Source organism: Tilletiopsis washingtonensis (genome assembly GCF_003144115.1).
Source record: "Tilletiopsis washingtonensis strain MCA 4186 unplaced genomic scaffold FA09scaffold_25, whole genome shotgun sequence".
NCBI lineage: Eukaryota > Fungi > Basidiomycota > Exobasidiomycetes > Entylomatales > Tilletiopsis > Tilletiopsis washingtonensis.
Genome location: NW_020312022.1, coordinates 70,472 through 95,850, shown reverse-complemented (window position 1 = coordinate 95,850; position 25,379 = coordinate 70,472). Strand labels below are relative to the sequence as shown.

Here is a 25,379-nt window from a genome sequence, read left to right as displayed (position 1 = left end):
GGCTCAGGCCCGGAACGACTCGCGCTGCTGCATCGCGGCATCGCTGCTGCTGGCTGCTGCTGCTGCCCGCCGCCAGCGCGGCAATCGCCAGCCGTCGCCCGCGCCGCCGGCACTGCCGCCCCTCTCCACCATCCCGTCCCCCCGCCGAGGCGCCGCACCGCGTGTCCCCCGCTCTCCATCCCAGCGCCTGCCGCCCGATGGCCGAGCGCCGCAGTCCGCGCAGCGCGCACCCGTCGCAGCGCCACCGCTACGCCGACGCCGCAGGTCCCAGCGGCAGCGGCAGTGGCGGCGCCAGCATGGCCCCGCCGCCGCACTACCCGCCGGGCAGCAGCTCGGCGCACGGCGCCTTTGTGCCGCCGTCGCGCTACGCCGGCGAGGCTGACGACGCCGGCTCGTCGGCGGCGCTCCACCGCCCGCTGCGTGCCGCCTACCACCCGGCCGCGCACGAGCCGCACTACGACGACGAGCGTCTCGCCCGCCGGGCGCCCGACGCAGCTCGCGGCTACGAGGCACCCATGCCCACCAACGGCGCCTGGGAGGCGGAGCAGCGCCGCCGCATGGCCGCGCACCCGCACGAGCGCGCCGAGTGGGCCGGCGAGGGCATGGGCGAGCGCAGCCGCGAGCGCATTGATGCGGGCGGCAGCGAGCGTGCACACCGGCATTCGGTGAGTGCAGCCAGTCGTGCGACAGACGGCGATGCAGCGACCGACCTCTCTGCCACACCCTTGCAGAGCGCCGTGCAGCCGTCGTACCAGCAGCCTGCACCGCGGCCCAGCTACCGCGACTATTCCGGCTCGCCCGAGCCAGCACCGCGGCGCCAGGAAGACGACGAGCCGGCAGCGCCGTCGAAGCCGTCGATGAGCATCATGTCGCTGCTCGGCGGGCCGGCGTCGGCAGCGCCTCGCAGCCCTTCGCCCGTGCACGCCAGCAGCAGCGCACGCTTCGACCCGGTGCGTGGCCATGCTCTGCCGCGTCCGTCGTATGGAGGCCGTGCATCGCCGCCGAACATCAAGCCCAGCTACGAGCCGACGGAGCAGGGCGCAGGTGCGGCGCGGGCCTCGATCTCGCACCTCCTCGACGATGCGCCGCGCCCTGCGCCGCCCACTGGTCTCTCGCATCTGCTGGACGACGGCCCGCCGCGACCGCCTCGACGGGTGAGCCTAGCTGAGTGCGGCGCTCGCCTTGGCCACAGCGCTCACTTGAACGACCCTCAGCAGATGGAGTACTCGCCGGAGCCTGCGCCGGCTGCTGCAGTGCGGCCGCGAGATGCACGCTTCGACCTCTCACACCTTGCCTCAGCGTCGCCGTCGCCTTCCAAGGCGGAGGCTGTGCGCCTGCCGCCGATGCAGGAGCCCGACGACAGCATGGCTGTGGACGAGACCCCTGACACCGCGGGCGATAGCTCGCGGACTGCGCCGAAGCGCCGCCTCAAGATCAAGAGCAGGCCGTCACGCCCACGCAAGTCCGTCGTCGAGATGCCCGGGTGGGACAGTGACCTCTCTGCAGACGAGAACCGGCCGCACTGGCAGCCCGAGATGGTTGTCTACGCGGCCGAGCTGCAGGACCGCTACCGCTGCATCGAGCAGGCGTACGAGAGCGAGCAGAAGGCGAAGCAGGCCGAGGTCGGCCTGCGGCTGAGCCGTGCGTATGCGATGCGCCACGCCGCCGTCATGCGACGAGTCGAGGCACGCGAGCGCCAGGAGCTCAAGCAGCGCCAGGCGCGCCAGAAGAGCCGCCGTGAGGCGCAGCGCAAGCAGGCACGCGAGCGCGAGATCGAGGCGGAGCTGCTGGGCAGCGTCGGCGACACCAAGGGCGCCGCTGCGGCGTCTGCTGCTGCAGCTAAGGGCAAGGGCAAAGCTGCTGGCGCCGCTGCGCCGGGCAAGGGCGCCAAAGGCAAAGGCACCCCTGCGGCCTCGGCTGCCAAGGGCAAGGGCAAAGGCCGCGCCTCTGCCACGGCCGAGGACCTGCTTGCCGCAGAGCTGCTCGGCGAGGACGAAGCGTCCATGGCCGAGAGTGAGGGCCGAGGCAAGAGCAAGTCGGCGCTCGATGCCAACAAGCTGCGCAAGCGCAAGATCGAGGAGCTGTTGAATGAGACCGGCGATTCGGATGTCTTCGAGGAGGAGGAGTCTGATGTGAGCATCGATCTCGTCGATCCTTGCGGCGCAACTGCTGATTATGCTTCTCTCAGGCCGAAATCTCGCGTGCCAGCTCGCCTGCAGGCAACGAGCCAGAGGTCATGGCGGAGGGTGTCATTCCCATCGATGCGCGGCGCGAGCAGATGCTGGCCGATGCGCACCGCAAGGTCTGGCTGCAGATCTCGCGGCGCGATGTGCCGAAGGTGAGCAGGTCCTGTCGGAGATTGCGAGTTTGCGGTGCTGATGCCGCATCCGCAGGTGTACCGCACCGTACTGGCCAGCTCAGCGAACAAGGCTGCGTACTGGCGCCGCGTGTCCTCCGTCGCGCAGCGCGAGGCTCGTCGCGGCCTGCAGCGCAACACGCGCACGACCAAGGACGTGCAGCTGCGTGCGCGCAAGGTGATGCGCGAGATGCTCGTCTTCTGGAAGCGCAACGAGAAGGAGGAGAAGGAGCTGCGGCGCCGCGCCGAGAAGGAGGCCCTCGACCGCGCCAAGAAGGAGGAGGAGATGCGCGAGGCTAAGCGCCAGGCGCGCAAGCTCAACTTCCTCATCACCCAGACCGAGCTCTACTCGCACTTCGTCGGCAACAAGCTCAAGACGAACGAGGCGGAAGAGTCCGAGGAGACGTCGGGCGGCAACCGCATCATCGACCCGGCGCCCGCCAGTGCAGAGGCTGCCGCTGCTCCGACGCCGTCCATCAACCCGCAGCCGGCAGGCGCAGACGCCGGAGCCGGTGGCGACCTGCAGGAGCTCGACTTTGACGATGACGACGAGTCCAACCTGCGTGCGCATGCCCGGCGCAACGCCGAAGAGGCCGTCCTCGCCGCCAAGCAGAAGGCGCAGGCCTTCGATCAGCGCGCTGCGGAGGCACAGCGCGAGGCTGAGGCGAGTGCTGCCGCCCGCGACGGCGGCGAGCAGCGCGACATTGGCAAGGCGTTCGACTCGGACGACATGAACTTCAACAACCCCGAGATGGGCGCCATGGACCTCAAGCAGCCGAAGATGCTCACGTGCTCGCTGAAGGACTACCAGCTCAAGGGCCTCAACTGGCTGGCGAACCTGTACGAGCAGGGCATCAACGGCATCCTTGCCGACGAGATGGTGAGTGGCGTGCCGGCATTGCCTGCCTCGTCCTTGCTGACCGATCTTTCGCAGGGTCTGGGCAAGACGGTGCAGAGCATCTCGCTCATGGCCTATCTCGCCGAGGTGCACAACATCTGGGGCCCCTTCCTCGTCATCGCGCCGGCGTCGACGCTGCACAACTGGCAGCAGGAGATTGAGAAGTTCGTGCCGTCGCTCAAGGCGCTGCCCTACTGGGGCAACGTCAAGGAGCGCGCGCTGCTGCGCAAGTTCTGGAACAAGAAGCAGATCAGCTACCACAAGGACGCGCCGTTCCACGTGCTCGTGACCAGCTACCAGCTCGTGAGTGTGCATGTGCGTGTCATGCGTTGTCCTCGCTGAACACGCCCTTCGCAGGTCGTCTCGGACGAGAAGTACTTCAAGCGCGTGCGCTGGCAGTACATGGTCCTCGACGAGGCGCAGGCGATCAAGTCGTCGAGCAGCAACCGCTGGAAGACGCTTCTGAGCTTCGACTGCCGCAACCGCCTGCTGCTCACGGGCACGCCTGTCCAGAACTCGATGCAAGGTGCGCCAGTGTCTGGTGCAGCCAGGCGAGCGGGACGCTGACACACAGTCTGTAGAGCTGTGGGCACTGCTGCACTTCATCATGCCGAGCCTCTTCGACTCGCACGACGAGTTCAGCGAGTGGTTCAGCAAGGACATCGAGAGCCACGCCGGCGGCGAGAACAAGGGCACGCTCAACGAGCACCAGCTGCGCCGTCTGCACATGATCCTCAAGCCCTTCATGCTGCGCCGCATCAAGAAGAACGTGCAGAGCGAGCTTGGAGACAAGGTGAGGCTCGCAGCTGCCGTGACGCGTGGAGCTGCTGCTGACCCCAGCTTCAGGTCGAGATCGACGTCCTGTGCGACATGAGCGCCCGCCAGCGCGCGCTGTACCGCGGTCTGCGCTCGCACGTCTCCATCGCCGAGCTGATGGACAAGGCCACGAGCACCGACGAGGCCGGCATGAAGAGCCTGATGAACCTGGTCATGCAGTTCCGCAAGGTGAGCATGCCCCCACGCCGCCTCCTCTCGCCTTTGCTGACAGCCTGCGCCAGGTCTGCAACCACCCTGAGCTCTTTGAGCGCGCCGACGTCGAGGCACCATTGGCAGTCGCGCACTTTGCACAGTCCGGCGCACTTACGCGCGAGGGCGAGGTGCTGGACTGTCCTGACTCGACCACGAGCCTGCTGGAGGTCCACGTGCCCAAGCTGATCTGCCGAGAGGGCCTGCTCAGCGTGCCAGGCGAGCACTCGCGCGCCGGCTTCGACACGAAGCACATGGGCAACTTGCTCAGCATCTGGCGCACCGAGAGCGTGCACCGCTCGCTCGAGCTGCCGAAGTCGGCCTTTGCAGTGCTGCGGCTGCTGGGCATGAACGGCGCTGATGCCGAGGCCGCGTTCCACGGTGGCGTCACGCCGAACCTGCTTGCGGCCGTCGAGGCGGACCGACGAACCAAGGAGCGAGCCGACTTCCTCTTCGATGACGAGTTCGCAGCCTCCTCGACGCGCCCGCTGGGCATGCTGCGGCGGCCCGTTCCGGGCAACTCCGGCGCTGCGCCCTCGCAGCTGCTCCCGCTCGACGCCGTCGTGCAAGACTACACCAGCAGCTCGGTGCTCTCTCGACGCAGCGCGCGCCCGCTGTGCATCACTGCCGTTGCCCCTCCGGCGCGCATGGTCGCCTCCGACGGACCTTTCACGGATGCGCAGGACCGACTACGCCGCGATGAGGTGGCGTCGCGCCTGCTCTTCGGTCTCGCGCCCGACGAGCGCGAGTCGCCCGAGGCGCTCGAGGCGGTGCAGCAGCGCCTGCCGGGCCTGCCGCCCAAGGGCATGCTCGACGCGTCGCCGGCGGACCAGCTGCCGGGCACGGAGATGCAGGTGCCGCAGATGAACAAGCTGATCATCGACTCGAGCAAGCTCGCGAAGCTCGACTCGCTGCTGCGCGAGCTGAAGGCCAATGACCACCGCGTGCTCATCTACTTCCAGATGACGCGCATGATCGACCTCATGGAGGAGTACCTCATCTTCCGCAAGTACAAGTACCTGCGCCTCGACGGCTCGTCGAAGATCTCGGACCGCCGCGACATGGTGACCGACTGGCAGACGAAGTGAGTTCTGTGCTTGTCCGTACGCATGCGTGAGGCTGACGCCGTGCCAGGCCCGAGCTGTTCATCTTCCTGCTCTCCACGCGCGCCGGTGGTCTCGGCATTAACCTGACTGCCGCCGACAGTGAGTGCGCCTGCGTGGCAGCCCGCTTGCAGCACTGACCCTCTCTCCGCGCAGCCGTTATCTTCTACGACCACGACTGGAACCCGTCAAACGACTCGCAGGCCATGGACCGCGCGCACCGCCTCGGCCAGACGAAGCAGGTCACCGTGTACCGCCTCATCACCAAGGGCACGATCGACGAGCGCATCGTCAAGATGGCGCGCAACAAGAAGGAGGTGCAGGACATCGTCGTGGGCAACAAGGCCTACTCGGAGACGGGCATGGCCAAGCCGCAGGAGATCGTGTCGCTGCTGCTCGACGACGAGGAGCTGGCGGAGCAGATGCTGCGCCGCAAGCAGGAGGACGAGGCGCAGCAGGCGCAGGACAAGGCCGACGCCGTGCGCAGCTCGCACGCCAAGCGCCGCCTGAACAAGGAGAAGGCGGCCCGCGGCCTCAACTCGCCTGCGCCGGGCATGGTCTGGACGCTGGACGAGGACGAGGACGACTTGTGAGTGGCTTGCGGTGCTGCCGGTGTCGCAGCCACACTGACTGTTCTGCACAGCTTCGGAGCGAAGCCGAAGAAGGCCGCGGGCGACGACGACGACGGCGCCGCTGGTGCCGCGTCTGCTGCGCCTGCGAAACGCGGCCGCAAGGCCAAGCCCAAGCCTCCCGCCGACCCCGATGCGCCCAAGGCGAGCCCCAAGAAGCGAGGTGCGTGTGGCGTGCGTATGTCGTAGCCACTCCCTGCTGACTCCCTCCGCTCGCAGCTCCCAAGGCCAAGAAGGGCGCCGCCGCGCCGAAGGTCCCCACCGAAGACGACGCCGGCCCGGCGCCGATGGCCCTCGACGATCCCGACGCGTACTGAGCGCACCCTCTACACCCCCTTTTCATTCTCCCCGTGTCATCCTACACCCGTGCCTCCCTCACACATCCATCTCAGCATCGCCCCTTGTCCCACTGCCAGAGGGCCCAAGTCACGTGCGCGGCGCGAGGAGTGCACTTTTGACGCGTCGCGGCGGCGGCGGAAGTGCTGCGCGTGTGTTATTCGCGGCACCGCGATCGCCCCTCGAGACGCCGGCGAGTGGAGCATCGCAGCGATGGGACCAGAGCAAGGGCTGCCGCAGCAGACCTTGGAGGCGAACAGGGTGGATGAACTGCATCTGCCTCTGGTACGCTTGCTTCCCGGCTCGGTCAGCGTCGCCCCAGCTGCGGTCCCGCGCTCAGGCACAGAGGCGCGCGTGACGCGCCCCGGGCGTCGGTCATGTCCCTGACCTGCTTCGGGAGCGAGGCAGCGACAGCGAGCACCTCTCGCCCGAGCCTCTCGCCCGAGCCTCTCGCCCGAGAGGGTGACGACGGCGGCGCCAGATCTGCGCAGCTGCGATGGAGGGATCGTCGCATGGTGCTGCGGCTGCGTGCCGGCCTGTGAGCCTGCCGCTCTGGCGCGCCGCGGCTGCCTCGCCTGGCAGCTGCAGCTGCAGCGCGCGGCGCGGCGCGGCGCGCGTCGCGGGCTGCGCGCTCGTCCTTCCTGCGCGCCATATCACCCTGTTCCTCGCCGCCCGCTCGCACCTCGCCTTCTGCCTCCATCTCCTCCACCCTCCACGCGCCAGCTGCACGGCCGGCACCCGGCGCTGCTTCTCCGCCGCCTTCGGTTGTTCTTTCGCCGCACCCGCCGCCCGCCGCTGCGCTCGCCCGCCGCTGCGCTGTGCTGCTGCTGCGGCCGCCTCGAGTGCCGCCAAGGCGCGTGTCCGTACCCGACGTCAGCGCGTCGTCGCCGGCCGCTCGCGCCGTCCGCCGTCGGGCACTCCTCGTCCGCTCCGCTGCCGCTGCCTCGGCCGTGCCGTGTGCGGCGTCCATCCGCCCGGACTGCTCGCGGCAGCCCGCCCGTCGCCCGTCGCTCCGCCTCGGTCCGACGTGCCTGCCGCGTGTGCATTGCACCTCGTCTTGCCGTGCCCGCTCGCCGGCGTGCGTCCCTGCCGTCTGTCCGCCGCGCCGTCCGTTCGCTCGCGGCTCAGCTAAGCCACCGGCCAGATCGCCGCTAGCCCGCCGCCGGGTGCCGCTGTTGTTTGGGCCTGTGGGTGTGTGTGTGTGTGCGCCGCCTCGTACGTTGCCCGGCCGCGCTGTCTCACGCCTCTTGCTGATTCCACCACCCCCTCCTCATCCTTACCCTCGCGCCTGCTTCCTACCGTGTCTCTATCTCTCCACCTCTCTCCGCCATGGCGCTGCCTGCGTCGTCCTCCACGCTCGCCTCGGCGATGCTGCCGCCTGCAGTCACTCGACCGCGCGTGTTTCCGCAGCCGCCGCCGCCGCAACAGCACGACTTTGCTGCTGCCGCATCGCCCTCTGCCTTCTTCGATCCTAGCGTGCTGTACACGTCGGCAGCGCCGAACTGGCAGCCTGCCTCTGCGCCGCCGCACGTGCAGCAGTTCGTCTTCGTGCCGCCGCAGCCGCAGCAGTACGCTGCGTCTCCGCTGCGTGCGCAACGGCACTCGATCGCCGAGTCGCCTCTGAGCTTCCTGAACAGGACGCAGCGCTCGCAAGAGGCAGCGCAGCACCGCATCGCAGACAGCGCTCAGCGCCGCGCCAGCCAGCACAGCGAGCAGCAGCAGCAGCATTTGCAGCAGCAGCACTTTCTGCGCCAGCAGCAGCTCTTCCAGAGCGGCGGCGTGCTTGTGCCCGACTCGCTCTTCCAGGACATCGGTCCCTTCGGCCACCCGATCAACATGTCCGGCGCCATGGGCGGCCCGTCGGTGCCATCGTCGCTCGTCGGCGACTACTCCATCGACTCCAGCTTCGGCTCCATGCACCCTCTGTCCGGCGGCGAGTGCGACCCGCCCACGATGCCGGAAGACATGGCCGAGCGGCTGCTCATTGCGCAGCGGGCGCAGGAGGCGGCGTCGGCCGAGGGCAGCGACGGCACCTTCGCGTGCCCCTACTGTGAGAAGAAGTACATGGGGAAGCACGCACGCTCCATCTGGCGCCGGCATCTGCAGGACAAGCACGCCATCCCACTCTCGCAGCAGCCACGGCGAACACGCTGGGACGGCGATGCGAATCGGCCAAAGAACGCAGAGGAGCGGCGGCAGCGCATGCTCGAGAGCAAGCGCCGGTGGGCACGCAAGAAGCGTCTGATGGAGAAGGCTGGGCAGGAAGGCACGCCTGCGGCACACGCAGCAGCGCTGGCAGCCCTTGAGCGCGAGGCTCGCGAAGGCAGTGACGCGAGCGTCAACTTCGACAGCAGCGCCGACGACGAGTTCCGTTCCGCGAAGCCCGACTCGCGGCGCGACAGCAAGGTCAAGGAGGAGACTGTGGCCGACTTTCCCGCCGACTTCTGGTCCTTCGGCAGCGCCTCGATGGGCAGCAGCGCATCCCACGACGGCATTCCGAACTTTGCCGCGCCGTCGCCAGCGACCATGCAGCGCTTCCTCGGCGCCAGCATCACCATGGCACCTGCGCCTCCGGGCTTCCGCCTGGGCGCTGGTGGCATGCCAGAGCACGCGCGGCCCCTCTCCGGCACGCTGCACCAGGGCAGCCCTGTGCGCCGCGGCAGCTATCCTCGCGATGGCTCCTCGGCGTCCGCCTTTCCGGCCTCGCACTCGCTGCACGGCGCCTCGACCTCGCGTGATGGAAAGACGTCATTGCCGCTCAAGACGCCCGACGCTCGCCACCCGCAGCTCTACCCGACGCCGCCGTCGCAAGGCGACTCGGAGCGTGGCAGCAGCAGTCGTGCTGAGCTGGACGACCGCATGCTGCAGATGGCAAACGGTGGCGTGCCGTCTGGTCGCGCATCGCCGTCTCGGCTCGGCCAGCGTACGCTTGGTCTGCCCTCGCCTCCGCTTTCCAACATTGCCGACTCCAGTCCGTCGTACCTCGTCTCGCGCAGCGGCGCGCCTGACCAGTCACAGGCAGCCCTGCTGCACTCGACGCCGCGCTCTGCGGCTCGCGCTTCCATTCGCCACTCGGGCGTCTCGCTTGAGCAGTACAAGATCAGCCCGACGCAGTCGACGATGCCGCGCAGCCTGTCGGGCGATGCCATGCGGTCAGCTTCCGGCTCGCAGCTCGCTGGCGTGACTGGCACGGACTCGAATCCCTTTTCTCTGGACAAGCACAAGATCAGTCCTGCGGTCGAGACGCGGCGTATGGCGCCGGGCGCCTCTTCCAGCGGTGCCTCGATCAGCAACCCGAGTCCTCTGGGCAAGATCCGGCGCCTGCCACCACTCTTCGGCACGCCGCTGCGTCCGCTCGCCGACGTGCTCGATGACGACGAGCCGCTGCTCGGCATCAGTCTAGCCTCGAACAGCGGCGAAAGCGCGCTGCGCCGCGCCGGACCTGCGTCTGCTTCGCTGCTCACTCCTCTCTGCGAGGTGGGCGACGACTCGGGCATCAGCTTCACGCCCTTCCAGAGCAGCAAGCTGCGCTCGACGGCCGGCGCATCGCGCATGTTTGCTCGACCCACGCCCGGCCGGCCGACACAGCGCGAGAGCGACCAGTTCTCGTCGCCGCAGCATCTCGAGCTGACGCAGAGTCTCGGCCTCGCGCCGCACTCGGTGCACCGCTCGTCCATTGCGTCTGGCTCCGCGTCCGGCTTCGGACCCTTCGGCTTCGCTGGAGGCGCGACGCCACTGGGCGCGACGCCGTTCCACGGCCTCGGCGGCCTCAACGGCAGCCCCTTCCCGGACAGCGCGTTGCGGCCGATGCGCTACGGCCAGTCGAGCTCCTCGGCCGTGCTCGACGAGGAGGACGAGGACGAAGACGACGAGGGCGCAGGCAGCGCGCCGCACGACACGCCGTCGCGCCGCGGCGCTGCGGCACGGCGTGGTCTCGCCCTGGGCAGCTCGCAGGCGTCGAACTGTGCCATGACGCCGAGCGGACCGCGACTGCGGCCGCTGAGCTTCAGCATCGGCAGCGACGCCAGCAGCTCGGCGCAGAAGTCCACAGCGGGAAAGGCCGATGCTGAGGACCAGGAGAACCGCGCACCGCTCGGCAGCAGCGACGAAGACGACGACGACGTGCCTGCCGCTCTGGCCGCCTCGCCGCGTCTGAACCCCCAGAAGCGCCATGCTGGCCCGGCCTCGCCGTTCAAGCGCCTCGACGATGCCCTCTCCAACGCCAAGCGCAGCCGCACGACGAGCAACGGCCTTGGCAGCCCTCGCAAGGCGGCACGTCGCTGAGCGCTGTTTGCACTCTTGCGCTCGCCGTGCCACCTTGCCTACTCATACCCACCGCGCGCCACCGCGCGCACGTTCCAGCTTTTTCTCGATGCCTCCTACTGCCACTTCTCCTTCTCATAGATCTGTTCCTGCCCCTGGCTGGCCCACTGCGCCGCCTTGATTTCCTGCCTGCCCGACATGCGCGGCCCTCCTCACTGTACCATCACCTGCCCGACCGTGCCTCTCTGAGCAAGCATCCTCTTACACACAGACGGGTGCTGATGAGAGTGCATTGCAGGTGTCTAGATGGAGAGCGTGCGAGCTCATGGCGCCTTCTTGCGCTTCTTGCCGACCGAGGCGGGCGTGCCATTGGCGCTGGCCGTCTTGTCTCCGCCCTTGCTCTTGCTGGCCGGCGTGCCGTTCACCGCCGCCCGCGGCGTAGGCGTGGCGGGCGTGGCCTGCACGCTGGCGCGGCCGTTGCTCTTGGGCTGCTGCGGCGTGCCGCGAGCCTTGGCGGCGGACGCCGGAGCGGCAGGCGCCTTCGTCGTCGTCAAAGCTTGCTCGCGGAAGAGGTCGGTGAGGTAGGCGATGTCGGCTTCCGACGTTGCGCCCGCCTCCACAACGACGCCCGCGCCGACATCCGCGCCCTCCTCGTCCGCATCTGTGCCGTCAAGATCCATGGCGCTGCCTGCGGCAGGTGCGCCGCTCGCCGAGGTCGCCTCGCCTGCTGGCTGTGCTGGTGGCAGGAGCGCATTGAGGAAAGGCGTGAAGAGAGCGCTGAGCGGCGGCAGCAAGTGTGCAGGAGCATCGAAGAGGCCGAACACATCCTTGCTGTTGCTGCGTGCTGCCTCGCGTGCGCTGTCCAGCGGTGCGGCGCCGTCTGCAAGCTCCGTCTCGCCAAACAGGTCGTCGAAGAGCGTACGGCGAGCCACGGCCACGCCGCGGAGAGCCTGAGCCGATGCCGATGCAGCAGGCGGGCTGGGCACAGCGCCGACACACACGACGTCGAGTGCGTCGGAGAGGGCGTAGAAGGCCGGAACGGCCGACTTGGCCGGCGTCAGCGCGCCCATCTCTGCAACCGCACGGATGCCGAAAGGCACAGAGTGTGTCGACTTTGGCTGTGGCTGCAGAGGGTCGAACGTCTGCACGACCGAACGACGAGCGCCATATTGAGGGCCACGCTCAGCAGAAGCTTGGGACACGACGATGAAGGAGGTCGGGTCATGAGCAGCGCGGAACAGCCGGTCGATGGGCGCATCGAAGGCGCGCTGCCACGCGATGACGCCGAGAACGAGGTCCCACACGACGATGGCCTGAGAGCCAGCGACAACCAGGAAGCGCCCGCCAGAGCCGGCGAAGATGACCTGCCGTGCTGCGCGGAGCTCAGGGCAAGAAAGAGCCGTCTGCATCGTGTTGCTCTCCGGCTCCCAGACGGTGACGAAGGTGCCTTGCGCGATGGCGAGCAGAGAGCCGTCGGGCGAGAAGGCTGAATCAAGCGGAGTCGTGGAGCGGAAGCCGAAGACCGAGCGGGCAGTCCAGTATTGCTGCGTCTTGCCGCCCTTGACGGCTTGGCTCACGACGCGCCACGTCTTGCTCTGGCCGTCAGCCGCGGTGCTGACGAAGAGAGGGTGCTCCTTGGCAGCGTCCTTCGCGCCCTTGCGCAGGGCGGCAGGGCCGGGCGGACGGAAGGCCATGGAGGTGATGCTGCCAGCGTGCGGCGCGTCGATGCGGCTGTTGAGCGCATACTTGCCCTCACGCACGTCCCAGCGCCAGAACTTCAGGCAGCGGTCGAGCTCGCCACTGCCGCTCTCGGCTGCAGTGCCGCGACGAGCCTCGTACGTGGCCATCCACTCGGCACCGCCGGCGCCTCCAGTGGACAGTGCGACGCGCTCGACGCGCACCGGCTCGAGCGCCGCATCGTCTGGGCGCGAGACGCGGTTCGACGGCGCCACCTCAAGCTCGCTGACGTGGCGGTCGGCGCCAGCGTCGAAGAATTGAAGGCTCGAGGGGTGGCCGGCGCTCATGACGAGCTGGCCCGTGGCCGGATGTGTGGCAAGCGGAGCGGGCAACGCGGCCAGCTGCTTGTATGAGCAGAGCAGGCGCGACGAGTCTGGCAGAGCAAAAGTCAGCCTGTGTGCGTGTTGCGATCTGGTTTGAGGGCCACTCACCAATCTTCACGCGAGCGAAGCTGCGCAGCGGCTTGAGATTGACGGCGCTGACGAAGGTCGTGCTGCCATCGGCGAGGCCGACGACGTACTCAAGCTCGCGGCCCTCGAGTCCTCCGGCGACGGCAACCGACGCGATCGGAGCGCCCAGCCGCGGCACGTACTCGCGCTGTCCGGTCTGCAGCTGCCACAGCACAAGCACAGCCTCCTCGCCGCCGGAGAGAAGGTACGCGCCGTTCGGTGCGTATGCCAGGCCGGAGACGGCGTGCGCGTGCCAGTGCAGCAGCGTGCTCGTGGCGTGCTTCTCGACGCCCGTGACCTGCGCCGCCGCACTGAACGCAGATGCGCCAGAGACACCAGAGGCGTCCGTGTTCAGGCAATACCAGATGCGGATCTTGCCGGCGACATCACCGGTCGCAAAGGTGCCATCGTGCGGATGGAACGCCAGAGAGACGAGACGCTCGTCCGAGACGTACTTGACGAAGCCATCGCGCAGCGAGGCCAGACGCGCAACCTGCACCTTGCGGTTGCCGATGGCCACGAGCCACTGGCCGTCGGGCGAGACGGCCAGCGCGGCGGCGTCGCGCGTCTTGCCGATGCGGAGCAGCGTCGACGCCTTCAGCGAGACGAGGCTGCCGCTGCCGTTGGCCTCCTTGGGCGCAGAGGTGGTGTTGCGCGAAGACAGGGCCACGGAGTAGATGATCGAGTTGGTGCGGCCTAAGCGAGGCGATGTCAGCGAAGCAGAGAGGGACACTGCGCCGGCAGACTCACCAGTGAAGTTGAAAGGGTCCGTCTTGTCGCTCGGCCCGTTGCTCTTCGGCTTGCGCACGGCCACGTACGCCACGCCCGGCTGGCTGGCGTGCAGCGCCATGTGGGTGATGGGCAGGCCGACGTCGAGCGAGCGCAGCAGCGTCGCGTCCAGCACGTCCCAGATCTTGAGCGTGCCGTCCAGACTGGCGCTGACGAGCTGCAGCGGGTTGGCCGGGTGGAGGGCGAGCGCAGTGACCTGCTCGGTGTGCACGACATCGAGCCGCCGGGCCGCGCTGCTGCCGCTCTCCGAGGTGGAACGCGCTGAGAGCGTCGAGACGAGCTCGCCGGTGAGGCGCGAGTGCACCTTGATCGAGGAGCCGGCTGCGACGAAGTAGTAGCTGTGGAGGAGCGGTCAGCGAAGTCGCTCTCATGAGCAGGAGACGAGGCTGAAGGCAGAGCTTGACGCAGTGCAGGTCTGTGGCACCAGTCGCTCATCCAATACAGCCACTCCCTCCTCGGACACCTTTGCTCAGCCGGCGACTCACTCATTGTCCTTGGTGAAGACTGGTGGGTGCTGGCTAGCGGCGCCCTGGGCAATGGGCTCCACGTGCAGCGCCGGCGCAGCCTTGCGCGTCCGCCGCCTGGCAGGCGCCTCGCCGACGGCCGGAATCGGCTTCAGCGAGCTCTCGCTCGCCGCCTTGGCGGCGGCAGGCAGCGCCGCCTTGCCCTTGCTCTTGCTCGGCGAGGCGGCTGCCGGCGGGGCGCGAGGCGACTTCGCGGCTGCCTTGGCCGGCACGACGGCCGCCGGCGAGCTCTTGGCGGCGCGCGGAGTGGGCATCGCGGGCGTCTGTGGCCAGTGCTGGGCTCACTGCGAGCGAGACGAGAAGGGATGTGGCGTGGCCGGAGATGGAGGCTGGTGAGAGAGAAGAGCTTGAGGCGGCACAGGCGCGCGCGCCGCGGCCGCGCGAGCCGCTGTCTTCGAGCTTCAAAAAAGCCGGTCACGTGCGCCGCGGCGCGCATCGCGAAGGCGGCCGGCCGGCGAGCTTCCTGCCTCCGCTCCACACCTCCCTTGCACCTCTCACCATGTCTGACAACGAAGACCTCGGCGGCGGCGGAGCTGAGTGCGTCGCATGCGCATCGCAGGTGCTGCACGGCGGTACAGCGTGACTGACGGCGTCTGCCCTGCGCAGCTTTTACGACGAGCCGTACGACGACGTCGATGACACGTTCGCCGAGGACGACGAGGCCGCCGGCCTGGAGGAGAACGGCATCGTCGACATCGGCGACCCCAGCGCCGCCACCTCGGCCACCGCCAAGGCCGACCGCATCACCACGCCGTACATGACCAAGTACGAGCGCGCAAGGATACTGGGCACGCGTGCGCTGCAGATCAGGTGCGTCGCCGCGCCGGCGAGGGGCAGCGAGGGGGCAGAGTGGACGGAGTGGCGCGGAGGAGGCTGCGGGCAGATGATATACGCGAGCGCTGGGCGACAGCAGACGTTGTGCCCGGCTCTGATCCACGAGTCAGGCCCTGGCGACGAGCGACTCGGTTTCAAGCGGCAGGGCACGCGTAGTCGAGAGAGCACCGAGCTGGAGGACTGCTCGCCGCTGTTCTGCTGCTAGATGTGCGCAGCAGCGCTGTAAGAGGTGGCAGTGGCTGTCACGATCTTGCGGCAGCTCAGAGCGCCGCGCCGAGCATGCGAGCCTCGCTCTCACGCAGCGAGACACCGCCTTGCACGAGCTTGTACTGACGCCCTTGCTGGCTCTGCAGCATGAATGCGCCCGTCCTGGTGCCGACCGACGGCGAGACGGACCCGCTGGCGATTGCGATGAAGGAGCTGGCGGCGAAGAAGATCCCGCTGGTTGTGCGGCGCTACTTGCCTGATGGCAGCTTCGAGGTGAGTGAAGTCAGTCGAAGCGAGATTGCCGGAGAACTACTGGGCCTGAGCCAGGTGCTGTGGTTGCATGAGAAGAAAGATGCGTGTCAAGTCCAGCGTGCAGCCGAGCCGATCTATCGTGCGCCGCTGCGCATGGCATGTGCGCCCTGCCGACGGAGCGCCGCTGATCACGTCTCGCTCCTCAGGACTGGACCGTCTCGGAGCTGATCATCTCCGACTGAGCGCTCAGCCTCCTCGCCAGCCCGGAAAGGCCCTTCCCGTCCATATCCCAGCCTGCCGCTCTTCACCGCCCTGTCTCGTAGTCTCAACACCTGTAACAAAAGCATGCCTTCCGTCCCGTGACCGTGCGCCGCGTCTCACTCCCGCAAAGCCAGGGTCAGCAATAGCTGGTCTGATATTCTATAAGGCTGCGCTGCCGCAAGTAGGTGGAGGTGCAGACAGGTTGGCGCGAGAGAGAGGTAATAGAGTATGTGCGGAGCGGGCCGCCGGGCAGCCCTGCTGCGCACGGCCGACACCTCGGAGACGCTTAGGACGTCACGGCGTGCAGCGCCGATGCGAGGTGCTTGATGTTGTGCTGCAGAGACAAGGCGGCATGTCAGCGGGCTGTGAGTAGAACAGAACGGCGTCCTGCGACGCACGCGAGTGATGCCGGCGACGGAGATGCGGCCGTCCTTGGTGAGGTACACGTGGTGCTCGTTGACGAGCTTGGCGACCTGCTCGGGCGAGACTGCAGAGGGACCGTCAGCACAAGCGCGGCCGTTCTGAGCTAGGAGGCCACGCACTGCCGAGGAAGGCGAACATGCCGATCTGGTTGGCTGTGGGCGAGCGAGCGTCAGCGGCGGTCAGCAGCACTCGCGCGAAGCACGCACTAATGTGGTCCCAGTTCTGCTTGCTGCCGAGGTCGTCGACAAGCAGCGTCTTGAGCTCAGCGCGCATGCCGTTGATGCGGTCAGCCATACCCTTGACCTCGTCGAGCCTACGTGCAGCAGAGAGCGAGCGGCGTCAGCTCAGAAGCGCGCGCATCCGGTCCGCACAGCGACACGCACCACTGCGCGTTCAGCGTCGGGTCGTCGAGGATCGTGCCGGCAATGCGGGCGCCGTGCACGGGCGGGTTCGAGTAGAGCGGGCGCACGACGATCTTGAGCTGGCTGTCCACGCGCGCCTTCTCGTCGCCGTCGGCGCAGACGAGCGAGAAGGCACCGACGCGCTCGCCGTACAGACCCATGTTCTGCAAGCGCGCGCATGAGCTCAGCCGCTCTGCGCGCGCACAACGGCACACTCACCTTGGCGAAGCTCTGGCTCAGCGCGACCTGGTGGCCCTGCTCGACAAAGTAGCGCAGCGCGTACGCGTCGGCGTCGGTGTCGCCGGACGCGAAGCCCTGGTAGGCCATGTCGAAGAAGGGGAAGTGGTTCTTCTCCTTGACCACCTCGGAGATGCGCTTCCAGTCCTCGCGCGTCGGGTCGACACCGGTCGGGTTGTGCGCGCAGGCGTGTAGCAGCACAATCGAGTTCTCGGGAGCGGCCTGCAGCAGCAGAGGTCAGCCCTGTCTCGCTTGTGGAGGGCAGCAGCCAGCACAGATCGCCCGCCGCCTGGCCCAGAAGAGGGCCGCACACGGCCAGAGCTCGCATCGGCTACCAGCCGGACAAGTCACCTCTCGCGCAGCGCAGGACCCATCCCGCCTCAGGCATCGTGCCAAGCGCCTCTTGCCCCTCCATCTCGCGCGTCTCGCACGCCCATCCGGCACTCACCTTGAGGTCGGCGAGCAGGCCCTCGAGGTCGAGGCCGACGGTCTCCTTGTTGTAGTAGCGGTACTGCTTGACCTCGAGGCCCGAGTCCTTGAAGATGGGCGTGTGGTTGCCCCACGAGGGCGTAGGCAGGAAGATGGTCTTGTTGCCGGGGAAGTGGCGCGCGAGGAACTCGCCGCCGATGCGCAGCGCGCCCGTGCCCGAGATGGACTGCGTGATGGCCACGCGGCCCTCGCTCAGCGGCGCCGATGCGCCGCCGTACGCCAGCTTGGCGGCGTTGGCGGTGAAGTTGGCGAGGCCGGTGATGGGCAGGTACTCCTTGTCCCAGAGCGCAGCGAGCACCTGCTCCTCGGCCTGGCAGTGGGTGTCAGCAGCGCGCATACAGCGCTCTCAGATGCGGCCCGCACCTTGCGGACACTGGGCAGCACGTACGGCTTGCCGTCCTGGTCGCGGTAGGCGCCGACGCCGAGGTTGATCTTGCGCTTGTCGGTGTCGCGCTTGAAGGCCTCGGTGACGCCGAGGATGGCGTCCGGCGGGCCGGCGGCGACGCTGGCCCACGTCGACTTGGCACGCGCCACGGCGGGCGCGGCGGCGGCGCGCGGCAGGCGGGCGGCGAGCGGGAGGGCACGGCGCGAGGCGAGTGCGAGCATGTTGGGCGAGAGGGTGGGGGGTGGAGAAGGAAGGAGACGGGGCGGGTGCAGCAGCGGCAAGCTTCGCGCCGCGCTGAGATCGCCGAAGGGCAGCGTGCAGCAGCACCGCTGCAGCCAGCCGCACGTCGCGCTGCGCCGCACGCTCCTTCTCGCGCTCCGCCGCCGATCTGATGCGCCGTGCGATCGCTCCTCTGCGGCGGCGTCTCTCTCACGCGCGGCCGCTCCGGCCGCCGGCGCTGCCCGCTCCCGAGCAGCCTCCTCCACGCCCAGGGTCTGCAGGAAGCAGCATCTGATGCACGCTCGGCCGCACCGCACTGCCCGGCAGGTCTAGCAGACAGGTGATATTTCTCTCTCTCACTCTCTCAAATGCAGCGTACAGCTCGGACGGACAGGGCGCAGGCGGAGAGGCGGCGGGGGCACACAGGCGGGCAGGCGCGGGGAATCAAGAATGCAACGAGCAGACGCAGCAGACGCAACATCCGGGAGAGTAGCAGGCAGCACCGCCGGGCGTGCACACCTCGGCAGTCCTTGCGAGGCACGCGCGCCTCAGTCCTTGCGGTGGAAGAGGCTGTGCTTGCGCTTCTGCTCCTCGGGCACGACCTTGACGTGCGGGTGGTCCGCCTGGTCGCCCTGCCCGTTGTCCATGAGCACGTGGGCGCAGGTGCGGATGCCCTTGAGCCACTCGTCGCCCGTGTCGTCGTCGTCCTCAAACTCGGCGTGCGAGAGGCCCGCCAGCGCGCCGTCGGTCGCCGGGCTCGTGATGCCCTGCCCCGCCGCGCTCTCGTGGCCCGCCGACATGCCCGGCAGCCGGTCCGACGACGGCGAGCGGCTCATCACGGGCGTGCGCGTCAGCGGGCTCTCGCCGTCGCTGAAGCGCCGCCCGCGCAGCAGGTCGCCAAGCGTGCAGCGCAGGCTCGGCTCGACGGCCATCATGCGGCTCAGCGCGCTGCGCGTCTCGCGCGGCAGCAGGCGGAAGATCGAGTCGGCCGCGCCCGACGTGTACGTGGCCACCGACGAGACGCTGTCGGCGCGGTGCGGGCGCATGTCGCGGTGGTACGCGTCCGTGCTGCCCACGACGGGCGACTGCGCGCCCGACGCCGGCGAGTCGACGCCGGCGCTCTTGAGCGGGCTCGACAGCACCTCCTCGTGGTCGCCGTCGGAGCCCGTGGGGCTCTGCACCGTGCTCGCCACGCTGTGCGGCGCCATGTAGCCGGCCTCCTGCGCGGTGCGGATGACGGGCGTGCCGGGGCTCGTCGTCTTCTCCATGCCGCCGAGCAGCGCGCCGGCACCGCCGGCGCCGGGCGTGCGCGTGCCGTCGGGCGCCACGCTGCCTCGCCGGCTGCTGTCGGCACTCATGCTCTCGGCGCGCTCGGGCGCCTTGCACAGCTCCGGGTGCGACGTCACGTAGAGGCGGTAGCTCGGGTCCGTCTTGGGGTCCGGCAGCTTCCACGGGAAGCGGCGCAGCACCATGCACAGGAAGATGATGGCGCAGCTCCACACGTCCGTCAGGCGCGGGTCGTACGTCTGCTGCGAGAGCACCTCGGGCGCCAGGTACGGGTCCGAGCCCACGACGCCCGTCGCCACGACCTTGCTCTTGCCCGGCGAGTGGAACACCGTCGCCGTGCCAAAGTCGATGAGCTTGACAATGTTGCCCGTCGTCATGACGCAGTTGTCGAGCTTGAGGTCGCGGTGCGCCAGGCCCATCGAGTGCAGGTAGTCGACGCCGTCGACGATCTGCCGGAAGACGCAGTAGATCTCCTGGCGGCACATCTTGCCGCTCATCACGACGCTGAAGAGGTCGTACGGCGCATACTCCATCACCTCGTAGTAGTGGCCGTGGTCGGAGATGATGTCGAGCGTCTCGATGATGTTGACGTGGTGCAGCGTGCTGCCGATGCAGAACTCGGCGGTGACCTTCTTGATGTACTCCTTCTCGTTCTCGCCCGAGCGCCGCTGCCGGAACTCCTTGACGGCAAACGTCGTGTGGTCCTTGCTGCGCTTGATGAGGCGCACCGTGCCGCCGGCGCCGCTGCCCAGCACCTTGCCCCACTTGCCGTACTTCTTGGCCAGATGCGCGTGCTCCTCGCCCAGCGGCGGCGAGTCGTGGCCGCGCCGCCGCGCCGAGCCGGGCGTGTGGTTGCCCGAGCGCGACGAGCCCGAGTGGTGGTCGTCGTCGCTGTGGTGCCCGATGTGATTTTGCAGGAACTGCGGGATGTGTTAGACGAGGCGCACGCGCAGCACGGCGCGGCGCGCACACGACACTCACGCGGCGCAGGTCGACGAGCGGGTTGTGCGTCTCCTTGCGCTTCGGCTCCTTGCGCCCGCCCTTGCCGTGATGGTCGTCAGGCGTGCCCGAGCCATCCACGGGGCTGTGCGTGCCGGAGCCGTAGTGGTGGTCGCTCTGGCGCCGCGAGCCGAGCTTGGGGAAGATGAACTGCGAGGGCGTCGCCGTGCCCGTGCCGTGCTCCGAGCCGCCAAGATCGACGCCGCGCGCCGATGCCAGGCCCGTGGCGCCCGGGCCCGTCGGGCCGGCGGCGCTGGAGCGCGGCGCAATCATCGAGCCGCTGCCGAAGCGGCTGGCAAAGTTGCCCATGCCCGACGCGACGGGCGTCACAGGCATGCTGCGCCCGGGGTTCTCGGCAATGGGCGAGGCCACGAGCGACACGGGCCCGGCGGCGCCGTGGCCGCCGGTGCCGATGGGCGACGCAATCTCGGTGTTGCCGCCCGTCTGGATGGCGGGCGCGTGCGAGACGTTCTGCTGGCGCGCCGCGTGCGCAATGTTGCTGGGCCCGCCGAGGCTGACGGCGTTGGCCAGCTCGGCACCGCCGCCGGGCAGCACCGTGCCCGCACCCGCGCCGGTGCGCGGCTGAGCGGCGGGCGCGCTCGGCGGCGCCTGCTGCTGCGGCGAGCGTGCGCCCGACGGCGTGACGACCTCGTAGCCGGGCGCATGCTCGTTCTCGCGCAGGCGCATGCGGCCGGCCTCGGTGGCGATGTCGTGGATGCCGTCGTTGGCGTCTGCGTCGTGCGAGTGGTCGACGATGCGCGACATGGGCTTGGAGGAGAGCATGGCGGGCGCAGCGGCGGGCGCACGGGCGCGTGCGCGTGCGGCGCCGGCGGGCGGGCGAGGGTGCGGGCGCGGCTGCGGGATGCAGCGAGTGCGACGTGGTGCAGCGACGAGGGCGAGTGGATGCGGGACGCAGCAGGGGGGCGAGCGGCGCCGGAGCTGGAGGAGCGGACGAGAGATGTGGGACGATGCAGCGGCGGCCGTGCGGCGGCGGCGCGCGCGCGGCGGCGAGCGCGTCACCAAGCGGCAAAAGCAGCGGCGCAGCACGCCAGCAGCGAGAGCACGCAGCCAGGCACACGGCGCCGCGGCGCGCGGCAGCGGCAGCAGCGCCCCGCCGGCGTGACGCCCACGCTCGGCCGGCCAGCCTATCTCTCTCTCAGCGATGGCCTCGTTTGCCTGTGAAGAGACAGCAGCTGCACTCGTCGCCTCGCCTGCCGCAGCAGCGTCAGGTGCTGCAGCGTTTTCTTCACGGCTCGCTGTCTGGCCTTCGCTGCGGCTCTCTGCGCCCTCGGCAAGCCGGGCCGCACGGCAGCGACGAGCGTCGGCCCGGCAGCCGCGCAGCGCCACAGCCGCGGGAGCGCGAGCGCTGGCGGAGCGTCAGCAGCAGAGCGCACGCCCACGTTCCTCGCGCGCACCGCGGCTCTCCGCTGCTGCAGGCTGCTCCGCCGTGCCGCGGCGAGTGGAGGGGAGCTCTCGGCCGTACAGCAGCGCAGAGCGGCAGCACGGGCGCCGAGCTCGCTGGCCATGGGCGTGCCTTCGCCCGCCTGCTGCGGCACGCTTCTGACCCAGCAGCTCGCAGCTGCACACTGCGGACGCAGACACGTCGACCTCCAGCGGGCGCGGCGCCGTCGGACGCCAGGCAGCTGCGGCGGGCGCAGCAAATGCAGAGATTCGTCCTCTCAGGCGCTGTCCTCTGCGTGCTTGGCACCGTGAGACCCAGCGATGCAGTTGCATGCCTTTGCTGCGGCACACGCCACGCTACGACGCTACGCCCGAAGCGGCAGGGCGACGGCAGGTAGACTCTGCCACGATGTCTCGCCGCACCAGCAGTCAGCACAAGCCTCAGAGCCGGTGCAGCCTGCGCTGCTCGGACGGCGAATGCGCACACAGAGAGAAGAGAAGTGGCGAGTGGCATTGCACAGCTCGCGGCGCGGCGCCCGGCGCGCAGAAACGGTCAGTGGATGGACGGGTGGGACTGACACGGACAAGGGAGGGTGGGGTGTGAGGGGAGACTCGGTGACGGGCGCAAAACAGGTATCAGCGGCGGGAAGGGACAGGAGAGGCGGACAGTACATGAGGCCGGGACAGGAGGGGTCGTGGCGGAGGCGTGAGTCCGCACAGGCGTGCGTGCGTGTGCGACAGGAGCGAGAGGAGGCTCGGCTGTGGCTTAGAGGTACGCTCAGCGCACAAACTGCTGGCTCGGCACCATGGGGTACACGTCGCGCGTCGTGAGCGCCGTGCCGTCCTGCGAGACGTGCGAGTCGTCGTCGAGCACGTGGCTCGTCTCGCCGCGGTGCGACTCTGCAGGGACGCTGGTCAGCGATGGCAACGAGCGGACGGCACTGCTGCTCACCAAGGTCCTCGGAGAGCTCGTGGCTGCCACGGCTGCTCGTGGCCGTGAGCTTCTCGCAGCTGCAGGCGCGGCAGCGCTTGCGGTCCTTGCCTGGCGCGGTGACGGCAGTGTTGGTGTGGAGCGTGTCGTGCTGCGAGGCGTGCGTGGGCAGGCTGCTGGCCTGGCGGTGGTGCGCCGTGGCGCTGCCGGAGCCGGTGTGGTGCGAGTGCGAGTGGCGCTTCGTCGACGTCGAGCCGCTATGCGAGTTGACGCCGGCGATGCGTGCCTCTTTGCTGAGCGACATGAACAGGCGGGTGGCGACGATGACGTGGAGCGTCTGCACCGGCGGGTTCTGCGACAGAGTGGTGAGCCTCGCACCGGAGAAGAGCCTCGCGCAGCACGTACGATGACTGTCGACATCACTGGGTTGAGCTGCAGCAGGTTCAGGGTGACGAGCAGCGTGTTGGCGACCAGGATGATGACAAAGTAGATCGTGCCCTGCTCGATGACTGTTCAGAGGTGTCAGCGCAGCGACAGGGAGTCGCGGTGAGCAGACTCACGGATGCGGCCCAGGCGGCTGCTCGACTTCATGCGCAGGACGCCGACGACGGTGAGAACCTGTGGTAGCGGTCAGCAGCGAGCTCAATGTATGCTCGGACGGCACGCACCAGCACGACAAAGTCAAAGGCGACGGTGTAGAGGAACTTGGAGGCGTACCTGGGCGACGGTGGCGTCAGCGTAGCGCTCAGCTGGATAGCCGCGAGACGCACTTCATGTGGTCGAGGCCCGGCAGGAAGGCGCACGCGCCCGAGTTCTCGAGCCACACCGGGCCGATGCCCTCGAACCAGGCGCCGCGCAGGTCGGGGATGCCGGACATCCAGATGCCGAACATGCCGAGCCACGCAGCGAAGAGGAAGCGGCCGACCCAGGTGCGTGCGGCGCCCTGGTACACGCACAGCGCACGGAAGGCGAGCAGACTGTGGGACGCACGATGAGCGGTGCGAGAGACAGGCGAAGTATGGATGCACTCACGCTGACGACTGGATAAGAAGACGAACGAGAAGTCAGCCTCGATTCGCAGGTGAGCGGCAGCAGACTCACCATGGTCGTGACGATGCCCACCAGGGCCTCGGAGGCCATCATCTGTGGGCCGGCAGTGAGCAGCGGCAAGAGGCAGCACTCCGGTCACAGTCTCACCGTCGAGTCGCAGTCCATCTTGTTGGGCGGTGCGGCGACGGCGAACGTCGTGGCCACCATGGGCACCCAGGCGATCTTGCAGAGGAAGTAGGCCGCCTGGGGCCAGCGCAGGCCCGACGAGCCTGCGCGGCGCAGCAGGCCGAGGTCGAAGTAGAACGTGTGGATGCTGTGCCGGAGGCAGACGTCAGTGCAGGTACGCCACGACACGGCGGGCATGCGCACGTCTCGATGAACATGGCGCCGATGCAGGCGCCGAGCATGATCTGCGACAGGCCTAGTGAGTCAAGTGTGTGGCAGCGTGGCGACAGGAAGCTCACCTGGCCCGCGAAGAGGTCGCGTGCCATCTCGGCCGGGCTCATCCAGTCGCGGCCCATGGTGGCGGAGGGTGAGAGGGGCTGCGAGGGTTGCTGCAAGGAGGAGCTGCGTCGGTGTCGACGCGCGGGAGAGAGGGAGAGTGGCGAAACAGGAGCTGACGAGAAGGCGAATGGCGGGGAGATGGGAGCGGAGAGAGAGTGCGGCGAGGAGCGAGGACGAGCGACGGGCGCTGCTCTTATACAGCGGCCGGGGCGGGTGCGCTGGGCGCGGACGGTGTGCCTGCCCGCGGCTGCTGCGCCGTGCCGCAGCCGGGCGCGACGAGCAGCAGCAAGCGGCAGTGCGCTGCGCTGCTCGCACGCCTTGAGCAGCAGCCCAGCGCGGCTCCGGACCCCCAGAGCGGTAGCACGCCGCCCGCCGGCGCATCTTCACCTTGCCAAGCGCAGACGGCGGGCCCGATGCAGAGCGGGCGGAGCTGCGGCGCTGCTCCTTCGGGCAGCGCGGAGAGAAGGCGGGTGAAGGTGAGGCGCACGCCGCACGCAGCCGCAGCGTGCCGCATCTTGCTCGCAAGCACGGGCCGGCAGAGCGCCGCAGCTGCGCCCACTTCGTCGCCTGCCTCGTCGAGACGCAGAGCGCTTCTCGGGCCACAACCGCGGCACAAGTCGCCGCTCGGGCGTCGAGACGAGAGTGCACCCTGCCGCAGCAGCCCGAGCGAGGCCGAGGCAGCACGCCGCCAGCCAAGCGCTCCTCCTCGCCTATCTGCCCCAACAGCAAAACCAAGCCGAAGGTGCGGCCGAGGCAGCGAGCCGCGCCTCATCTCTCTTTGCTGAGCTGATCTTGCCGCAGATGGGCACTTGGCCGGCGTCATGTGGCGGCACTGTGCGGCAAGTGCGCATCTCGGCCGCGGCGTGCCCCTGAGAGAGGCTGCTTGCGGCGGCGTTGCAGCGCAACAGGCGAGCTGCGCTGGACTCGATGGGGCGGCGTCGCTCCTCGCGACGCGCGCCGGCCCGTCGAGGCAGGACATGGTCGGCTAGCATTCTGGGCGCAAGCGGTTGGCGGGCAGCTCGTCCTCTCCTGGCGAGCGCGACGCTGTGCCTGGCCCAATCGAGGTGCCCGACGCTCGAATGGAGGCCCCTGAGGCGCGCCGCTCTCGTGCGGCACACGCGTTCCCACGGCGCGGGCAGAAGCTGGCGCCGCAAGCTTCGCGCTTGGGCGCCTCAACTGCCGCATCTGCGAGGCTGCATCTTGCTCTGGGGGGCAGCCGGGCAGCAGCGCAGAGGAAGCGCTTGCGGCAGAGGGCAATCTCGATATAGCAACGGCGCTGCGCCCACGCGGTGGCCTGATGCGCGCGCGCAGGGCGCAGCACAACACCACCGGGCCGCAGCTCAATTCCAGCCAGCGCGCAAGGCCGCCGCGATGCAGCTCGCGCGATGT

At 69.0% G+C, this 25,379-nt stretch overlaps 8 protein-coding genes across 8 annotated transcripts; 3 read left to right on the top strand and 5 right to left on the bottom strand.

Annotated features, from left to right (window-relative positions):
* The first annotated feature begins 83 nt into the window (after positions 1-83).
* FA09DRAFT_332425 (hypothetical protein) lies at positions 84-6,415 on the top strand. Its single transcript, XM_025743450.1, has 14 exons — positions 84-665; positions 732-1,154; positions 1,215-2,132; positions 2,189-2,338; positions 2,394-3,236; positions 3,291-3,557; positions 3,612-3,780; positions 3,836-4,047; positions 4,101-4,259; positions 4,313-5,364; positions 5,415-5,485; positions 5,540-5,972; positions 6,027-6,175; positions 6,232-6,415. The coding sequence occupies exons 1-14, from the start codon at positions 198-200 to the stop codon at positions 6,327-6,329; spliced, it is 5,412 nt and encodes a 1,803-aa protein (XP_025595285.1). The 5' UTR covers positions 84-197; the 3' UTR covers positions 6,330-6,415.
* A 1,262-nt stretch (positions 6,416-7,677) lies between these two features.
* FA09DRAFT_341478 (hypothetical protein) lies at positions 7,678-10,632 on the top strand (the record flags this gene model as incomplete). Its single annotated transcript, XM_025744453.1, has 1 exon — positions 7,678-10,632. The coding sequence occupies one exon, from the start codon at positions 7,678-7,680 to the stop codon at positions 10,630-10,632; it is 2,955 nt and encodes a 984-aa protein (XP_025595284.1).
* Positions 10,633-10,745: 113 nt separating this feature from the next.
* On the bottom strand, positions 10,746-14,456 carry FA09DRAFT_312749 (hypothetical protein). The gene is made up of 4 exons (XM_025740707.1): positions 14,072-14,456; positions 13,548-13,924; positions 12,780-13,493; positions 10,746-12,721 (listed from the first exon to the last, which is right to left on the bottom strand). Exons 1-4 carry the CDS (start codon positions 14,362-14,364, stop codon positions 10,935-10,937), a joined length of 3,171 nt encoding a protein of 1,056 aa, XP_025595283.1. The 5' UTR covers positions 14,365-14,456; the 3' UTR covers positions 10,746-10,934.
* A 260-nt stretch (positions 14,457-14,716) lies between these two features.
* Positions 14,717-15,763, top strand: FA09DRAFT_323114 (RNA polymerase Rpb6). Its single transcript, XM_025741075.1, has 3 exons — positions 14,717-14,920; positions 15,298-15,424; positions 15,610-15,763. Exons 1-3 carry the CDS (start codon positions 14,868-14,870, stop codon positions 15,643-15,645), a joined length of 216 nt encoding a protein of 71 aa, XP_025595282.1. The 5' UTR covers positions 14,717-14,867; the 3' UTR covers positions 15,646-15,763.
* An 85-nt stretch (positions 15,764-15,848) lies between these two features.
* Positions 15,849-17,830, bottom strand: FA09DRAFT_312744 (putative aspartate aminotransferase mitochondrial precursor). The gene is made up of 8 exons (XM_025740706.1): positions 17,578-17,830; positions 17,174-17,524; positions 16,708-16,947; positions 16,471-16,652; positions 16,294-16,400; positions 16,207-16,239; positions 16,063-16,151; positions 15,849-15,998 (listed from the first exon to the last, which is right to left on the bottom strand). Exons 1-8 carry the CDS (start codon positions 17,818-17,820, stop codon positions 15,951-15,953), a joined length of 1,293 nt encoding a protein of 430 aa, XP_025595281.1. The 5' UTR covers positions 17,821-17,830; the 3' UTR covers positions 15,849-15,950.
* A 401-nt stretch (positions 17,831-18,231) lies between these two features.
* Positions 18,232-21,182, bottom strand: FA09DRAFT_312739 (Pkinase-domain-containing protein). Its single transcript, XM_025740705.1, has 2 exons — positions 20,087-21,182; positions 18,232-20,025 (listed from the first exon to the last, which is right to left on the bottom strand). The coding sequence occupies exons 1-2, from the start codon at positions 20,885-20,887 to the stop codon at positions 18,367-18,369; spliced, it is 2,460 nt and encodes an 819-aa protein (XP_025595280.1). The 5' UTR covers positions 20,888-21,182; the 3' UTR covers positions 18,232-18,366.
* Positions 21,183-21,998: 816 nt separating this feature from the next.
* FA09DRAFT_332421 (hypothetical protein) lies at positions 21,999-24,147 on the bottom strand. Its single transcript, XM_025743449.1, has 11 exons — positions 23,951-24,147; positions 23,856-23,896; positions 23,634-23,799; positions 23,538-23,579; positions 23,469-23,476; positions 23,207-23,413; positions 23,105-23,153; positions 22,997-23,054; positions 22,842-22,945; positions 22,458-22,788; positions 21,999-22,405 (listed from the first exon to the last, which is right to left on the bottom strand). Exons 1-11 carry the CDS (start codon positions 24,005-24,007, stop codon positions 22,284-22,286), a joined length of 1,185 nt encoding a protein of 394 aa, XP_025595279.1. The 5' UTR covers positions 24,008-24,147; the 3' UTR covers positions 21,999-22,283.
* Positions 23,883-25,359, bottom strand: FA09DRAFT_156772 (hypothetical protein). Its single transcript, XM_025739213.1, has 2 exons — positions 23,951-25,359; positions 23,883-23,896 (listed from the first exon to the last, which is right to left on the bottom strand). The coding sequence occupies exon 1, from the start codon at positions 24,967-24,969 to the stop codon at positions 24,184-24,186; it is 786 nt and encodes a 261-aa protein (XP_025595278.1). The 5' UTR covers positions 24,970-25,359; the 3' UTR covers positions 23,883-23,896; positions 23,951-24,183.
* Between the last annotated feature and the right edge of the window lie 20 nt (positions 25,360-25,379).